The sequence below is a fragment of the Pundamilia nyererei genome, unplaced genomic scaffold, assembly GCF_000239375.1.
Source record: "Pundamilia nyererei isolate P.nyererei 1_Seehausen unplaced genomic scaffold, PunNye1.0 scaffold00082, whole genome shotgun sequence".
NCBI lineage: Eukaryota > Metazoa > Chordata > Actinopteri > Cichliformes > Cichlidae > Pundamilia > Pundamilia nyererei.
The window spans coordinates 1,869,287-1,876,627 of NW_005187483.1; the positions used below are offsets into that span (position 1 = coordinate 1,869,287).

Below are 7,341 nucleotides of genomic sequence, written 5' to 3' on the forward strand. Positions count from 1 at the left end.
TGTATATGCTATATATATATATATATATAATGTTCTTCCTCTACTCCCCCCCCAATTTTTGCACATGTCGAGGCGCGTGTCAGGCTACATTTCACTGTGTGTTATACTTGTATAACTATGCATGTGACAAATAAAGAACCTTGAACCTTGATATCGGGTTGGATTAGTGCAATACGGCATGGGCAATTTCTTTTAACTTCATGAGTGACGTCGTACCTGAGGACTATACAGATTCCAAGAAACGGAAGAATGGTTGTTTAGACGAAAGATGAAATCGATTAGAATTTACATAACTTAACAACCCCTCCCCCCCAAGAAAAGAGTCCAAGAAGAAGAAATAAACACCTTTTGACTCAAAGTATTCTGTCAAACATGTCTGACCACAAGGATAAGCAACACAAAAGAAAAGAGAAAAAATATGTTTTTACGCAGTAAAGTATTCTGTCCCACCTGGTAAAGGCAATGTTATGACATGGACACGACTGTAAGTGTTACATGATATGATTGCTGGAAGAAGCAGTTTTATGACACAGGATGTCACAGAGACAGAAAAACAAGCAACAAACTGCAGTAAACAGTGGGAGGGAGAACATACAGCACTTGGTGATGTGATGGTTTCTAAACTTCAGGCTGTCATTGACTCCAAATAATTTTCATCCAAGAATTAACAAAAATCTATATATTTAAAATTGTGTCCAGTAGTAAATGTGCCCGATTCCTTTTGAGTCATTGAAAACGGGAAATTATATTTAAAAATTGCTGTATAATATAGTAGAATAGAATAGAATTCAACTTTATTGTCATTGCCCATGTCACAAGTACAAGGCAACAAAATGCAGTTTAAATAATATATATAATAGCTCATGTAAACCCTGAAGTTGAGAGTCGACATTTCAGTCACATTTTGCCTGATTAATTGTAGATAACCAACAAACTAAAAGATAAATACGTAATAAATGCATCTATGAAATGTCTTTTTCAGTGAAAGCCTCACTTATTTCAACAAGACAATGCCAAACAGACTCGCTGTTGGACTCGCTTGGCTATTACAAAAAAACAACAACCCTGCCTTGAGTCCAGACTGATGACCCACAGAAACTATAACATTTTTAAAAAGTTTAATTTTTATTACTTTTTTTTTTTTTACTTTACTTCCCTTATAGGTAGTAAACTAAAAAAAAAAGAGTGTTGCAGACAACACCTTATTTCCCAACCATGTACATATTTGCATTGTATGCGTAAGATATATGTTGAAAGAGACGTTTGCAATTACTGCAGAGGTTGAGAAACGTTTCATTCCTTTTTTTTTTTTTAGACACATTCCTAAGAAAACGACAACTGCTGCTTTTTAACCTCATCAGTAAAACACGTAGGCTGACATTTAATGATCAGCATAACATCTTACCAGAGTTGGTTATCCAGTTGCTCCAAGGACTCTGGTCAGACTGATTATAGTATCGCATTCTGACAGAGTGATCAACACACTCCAGAGGCAGATCAGAGATCCATGTCCATGTGTATTTGGCCGAAACTCCAGGTGATACGCTCACATTTTTCTAGGTTAAAAAACAGGAAATAATTGTTCATAATAACACTGGTAGGTCTTAAAAGCAGGATTACAGAATCAATTAAATGTGGTGGTAATGAAAAAAAAAAAAAAAGATTCTGTCTTTCTCTGTGATGACCTGGCAGAAAAAATACAAATTATCTTTTATATGTAACATTCTGACTGTATTCTATGACTTTTAAACAGCATTAAAAACAGAAAACACACCTCTCAATACTCACAGTGTAAATAACGGTGTGCTGTTCAGTGCGGCTGAGCTCGATCTCATAAATGTCACCCACAAAACTGCTGTGTTTTACCAACCAGCTCACCACAAGGGTCTGCTTGTCATTAATAGCTTTCAGAGTGATGTTTGGTTTTGGCAGATAACAGCCTGGCGTATGACAGAACAGAAGGATGTAAAGTTACACATTCAGGGTCCCAGAATGTTGGTCCTGTTTAGACAATGAACAGAATCAACTTCCCGGAATTTCTTCACCTGTGACTGAGCACACATCAAGATGACATATTGAGAGAACTTTAAAATGATCAGAAAGAACATAAACGAACCCAGCTTACCATCGTCAAAGCAACATTCAGTGTTCGAAAATATCAGATACAACCCGAAAAGGCTGAAAAAGGATTTCCTGACATTTATCATCCTCTCATGTGAACCGTTTTTCACTGAGCACGCCAACTGAAAGCCTAGTAAGTCAGCAGCAAGTGTTAGTATGAGTAGAAGTGCGAGTGTTGCGTAATGTATAATCGGAAGTCAAGAGAGGAGTGTTTAAATGTTAAACCAATGGTGCTGTGCCGTTTTTCACATAAGTAAGAATGCACCAAAAACAGATGTTTGCCACAACAGTTTTATATATATATATATATATACATATATATTACATATATATATACACACACAATATGATAACACAGTTCTGATTATGAAGATTACAAGTCAAATTTTCAAACAAAATCTTATAAACGTTGACAGTGCATGAAGCAATTTTTAAGCAATAAATTATCTGAAATTTCAAGGAACGGGGGAAAAAAATACACCCTCTCTTCACAGACATTACAGCATCAGACAGCAATATATTTTTGGCACTTAAGTGAGAAAACAATTCAACATATTGTGCATAGGTAGCCGCTCCGAAAAACTATACATGTATTTCATATTTATACACAATATAGGTCTATTTTTATTTCTCGTAGAGGCCCACAATCCCTTATAAATATCATTAAAGATCACTTGGAGAAATAATCTATATATAGTTTAAAAAAGGGGTTGATTGGCTTCTCATATATTCTTATTTCATTTTAAGTGCTCAAGACGTAAATTACATCAATTTTAATCTGTCCTGACTTTCTTGTATTTGAAGTCAAAAGGTTTGTAGCACAAAGGTACCTTTGTCAGCAAACCAAGTGCACAGATACTTAAAAGATTTGTGGTAGAAGTGAAAACACGAGAAGTACAAATATAAAAGCTGATTTACAAAGAGCTTGTTTGTGAAAAGGCACAATGGTTTGATCACACAGGAGGAGAATGGTTAAAGTTCACAACATACAATGATAAAGGCACATACTGTACAGTCGGTTTATACTTTCTCCCTGTGATTACCTCTATATTTGATCTCTCCGATTTTAAAAGATGAACATAAATCCATCATATTTACATGGACATATATGCACACACACACATTTAAGCAACAGACATATTACTGTTTGTTCAGTATACAACTGGTGGCCTATATTGTTTATTTTTCTCTCATGGACCTTTAGAGGTAAACAATGTTCTCCTCAACTCCCTCATCCCTATTCTGCCCCTCGAGAGAGAGGTACGCCTGAGGGGGGAGGAGAGGGTTAAGAGAGTGAGGGGAAGAGAAGCCGTCCTCATAAAGTCTATGCCCTGTGACCTCTGACCTCCACAGATCCGGGGATTGTTTGTCCACCACTGGTCTGAAGTTTGCTGAAAGAAGAACAACACAAAGTGTCAAGTCAAGCCAACTTTATTTATAAAGCCCTTTAGAAACACCAAAGTTTTGGTCAGTGGTTTTGTATTATTTATACAATTTAAAGAATACAAAAAAAAGGAAAAATATATATGTATATAAAAATTACTAAACAAAATAAGGACATCAACATGACACATCAGTAAAAACAGTAGAAATAAAATAAAATAAAATAAAAATTTAAACAAAATTAAATCAAATAAAAATCTCAAACTGGGTCAAATGCCCAACAAAAGAGGTGCTTTGTTTGGCAAAACAAGTTAGTCAGGGAACCTAAGAGCAGATTTAAATATTCAGATTGAGGAGGCCCATCTACTCCAGCTCCCAACTCTACAAGTTGGGATCTGCTACAACAAAAGCCTTGCCCCCATGAGCAGCTGCCGTGTCCTCGGACATCCAAGAGCAGTTGGTGAGCTGATCTGAGTGACCGGGAAGGGGAGTGCAAGTGCAGCAGCTCAGAGAGGTCAGCTGGGGGAAGGCCATTTAAGCACTTAAAAACAACAAAAAAAAAAAAATATATATATATTAAAATGTACTCTAAAATGGGTCTGCAGCCAGTGCAGTGAGGATAAAGCAGGAGTAATATGCTCTCTCTTCGTGTTTCAGTTAAAAGTCGTGCTGGGGCATTTTGCACCAGCTTAAGAGGGGACAGAGAGGACACAAACATAATGAAGCCATGGATTACTGTTTCAAAGTGATCTTTTGACAGAATGTTTTTCATTTTAACCAGCTAAAAGAAGCTGGATTATCCCAGTGCACTGATCTGATTGTCCATCCTAAAACCCCAGGCTGTGCCAGCGGGCTTTATGTACTGTGCCAGCGGGCTTATGTCGATAGGAAAAGGCCGACCAGTGATACAAGGCCCAAACACAACTTCTGTCTTATTCTCGTTAAAATTTAGGAAGTTTAGCGCCATCTACTCATTTGATTCCTCAAAGCACTTAGCTGTTTGTATGACAATAATGGATTGCATTTATATAGCGCTTTTCTAGGCACCCAAAGCGCTTTACAATTCCACTATTCATTCACTCCAGACTGGTGGAGGCAGCTACAGTTGTAGCCACAGCTGCCCTGGGGCAGAATGACAGAAGCGAGGCTGCCATATCGCGCCATCTGCCCTTCTGGCCAACACCAGTAGGCGGTAGGGTAAAGTGTCTTGCCCGAGGACACAACGACCAGGACAGAGAGAGCAGAGGGATCGAACCAGCAACCTTCGGGTTACAGATGAGCTTCCCAATCCCCTGAGCCACGGTCGCATGTTGTATGGAGTAGACATCCTTTTGTTTTAGGGGCACATAAATCTGAGTATCATCTGCATAACAATTGAAAGCAATTTTCTGCTTTCTAAAGTATCGAGCCCTGCGGAACCCCACAAGACAAAGGAGCAGAGGAAGATCTGAAATCAAGTTCTAACACAAAACGTTCTTTGAGAAATGTGCGAATCAATATTTAAAATACTATAATTCACTGTGTCAAAAGCAGCTTTTAGGCATGTCCTTTTTCCCCCACTTTCCTTCAGCTTTTTGACATTCACATCTGACAGGCATGAGTTGTTTCATTTAGCCAGGGCTCAGATTTAGTTTTGGGGTCTCTGCTTTTTAATAAGGCCACAGCATCATCCAGCAGCGGAGCTTCTCTGTATCTAAAGACACAGACTTAGGAATTCAAGAGTTCTGATTGAAATAAGCAGAGAAATGCACAGCAGTGGATGGGTTAATAATATCACAGCACCTCGCAGGAACATGAGGTTTAATAGAGCTACAGAGCAAGGCAATGTCAAATGAGACACATACAGTGCCACAGATCAGGGTCCAGTGTGTGTCCACGTTCCTGTGTGGGTCCAGACACCCACTGCAGGAAGTCAAAAGAATCACTTTCAACTGTCAACACAAAGATGTTGTTTATGAGGGCTGGAAAAAGCATAATATGTACAATACTCATTTAAAAAGGCATGCACTTTCTACCATGCTTTATATATAGTAAGTAGTCTTACAAGTGTTGGTCTCCTGTGAGTGTGTAGTGATCCTGCTGCCAAAGGGGTGGATGGAGTCATTCAGGGCCTGAGGACAGTCATGACTGTTACTGTAGCTCGGGTATGTCATGCCATCCAGCGGCTGTTTGCTGTGTGTCTGGCTCAGCAGGGTGTTGAGGCTGTTGTAGAGGCTGGCACTGAGGCCGAGGTTGGTCGAATAGGTGGAACTGTGCAGGGGGTCTTCGTGGTTTTTTCTTGGCATGGAGAGAGGATGCTGGTGCTGGTTGTTGTTGGTGGGCTGGTGGAGGTGGTTCTGTTGGAGTGAGGTGAGCAAAGCTGCCTCATTCTTGTACACTGAACTGTTGCCATCCAGGCTCCCTGAGCGGCTGTGGGTAGACCCCTAGGACATCAAAATGACATGAAATAGAAGGAGAGGTGACAAATTCTTTTGGCTTTATTTTTTCTATCGTTCCTAGTTTTGTTTTCATTTATTTATGTATTTATCTATTTTGTTACTTGAATCTTTCTGTACTTTTATCCCCTGCATTAATGCACTTTCTTGTATCATCTCCCGCTTCCTGAATTACCTTGTATTCACCCAGTGGAATCATAACAGGCAGGCTGCTCTGGCGGCTATGTCTCCAGCTCTGGAGCAGTCTCTGTTGCGCTTCGATCTTCTCCTTCTCCCTCTCTACACTCCTCTGACCCTCCCTCAGTCTGTCCAGATTTTGCTGGTACTCCAGCAGCTGGGCCTCCAGCTCCTCACGCTCACAGCGCAGCCGCTCAGCTTCCAGAAGACACTGCTGCTCCCGCTGCTCCAGCAAAGTCTCCTGTTCACTCTGTAAGCATGCAAGGCTTATTATTCTACTGTTGTAACAGACTTCATACGTTGCTTAGGTCTAAAGATTAATACTATATTTGAAACTTAAGCACTTTAACCACAACTTGGGTTTTAAGTTGAGGTTTTGAAAGCAGGTAACAGCCTTTTTGACCTGTTCCATATTAGCACTTAGTAAAATATAACCATGGCAACAGCAGCACAGGAAATTGAATAAGATAACAGAAAATGGCAGATGCACATGCAGCTATGAAAATGAGGTTACAACACATGTTTAAAAATATCTTATCTTGAAAAAGAAATTCACAGGTCACACATTTTGCTCGTATATGACATGTTTCCAGTTTTTGTTACTGAAATTTGAAGTAATTATAGAAAATGTAAAATGTATTTTATTTATCAAGAGTCTAGTGTCTCATCTAGCACTGCAGTTTGCTTTTGTTTGCTTTACTTAAATGTGATCTATTTATAACCTGGTAAAGATCAAAGAAATGGGCGTAGACCAATGACTGTTTTCTGCAGTCATTGGCGTAGACTCATAACTAAACCGAGCTTTTTTGTGCCCCACCAAACTATTATGAAACAAAGACAGAGAGACCAGAAAGACAAGTGACTGAGAAACATAAAATCACTTTTAAAGAACACGAGCATGAAGCTAACCTGTTGTTTCTCTCTGGCCAGACATTCTTTGTCCCAACGTTGTTGCTCTTGTTTCAGCTTCACCTGGAGTTTCTGCACCTCATCCACCTCTTCTTTCTTCCTCTCTAAACCCTTCTTTTCCACTTCCTCTTTTTTCTTCTCAATACTCCTCTGCTTCTCCTGCTCCTGGACAACAATATATGTGTTGACATACAGTGGGGCAAAAAAGTATTTAGTCAGCCACCGATTGTGCAAGTTCCCCCACATAAAATGATGACAGAGGTCAGTAATTTGCACCAGAGGTGCACTTCAACTGTGAGAGACAGAATGTGAAAAA

General features: G+C 39.4%; 2 protein-coding genes across 2 annotated transcripts in view; both read right to left on the minus strand.

Moving 5' to 3' along the window:
- osmr (oncostatin M receptor) overlaps window positions 1–2,264 on the minus strand; it is a 13,700-nt gene extending 11,436 nt beyond the window's left edge. The window contains exons 1-3 of the mRNA XM_005738195.1: window positions 2,126–2,264; window positions 1,789–1,940; window positions 1,406–1,556 (exon numbers count right to left, since the gene is read on the minus strand). Of these exons, the coding sequence (XP_005738252.1) occupies window positions 1,406–1,556; window positions 1,789–1,940; window positions 2,126–2,207 (385 nt within the window). The 5' untranslated portion in view covers window positions 2,208–2,264. The remainder of the gene's footprint in view (window positions 1–1,405; window positions 1,557–1,788; window positions 1,941–2,125) is intronic.
- Window positions 2,265–2,461: 197 nt separating this feature from the next.
- Window positions 2,462–7,341, minus strand: part of LOC102193292 (rho guanine nucleotide exchange factor 28-like) — a 42,200-nt gene continuing 37,320 nt past the window's right edge. Inside the window, exons 35-38 of the mRNA XM_013912151.1 lie at window positions 7,026–7,259; window positions 6,115–6,366; window positions 5,549–5,927; window positions 2,462–3,512 (exon numbers count right to left, since the gene is read on the minus strand). Coding sequence (XP_013767605.1) covers window positions 3,322–3,512; window positions 5,549–5,927; window positions 6,115–6,366; window positions 7,026–7,259 — 1,056 coding nt within the window. The 3' untranslated portion in view covers window positions 2,462–3,321. The remainder of the gene's footprint in view (window positions 3,513–5,548; window positions 5,928–6,114; window positions 6,367–7,025; window positions 7,260–7,341) is intronic.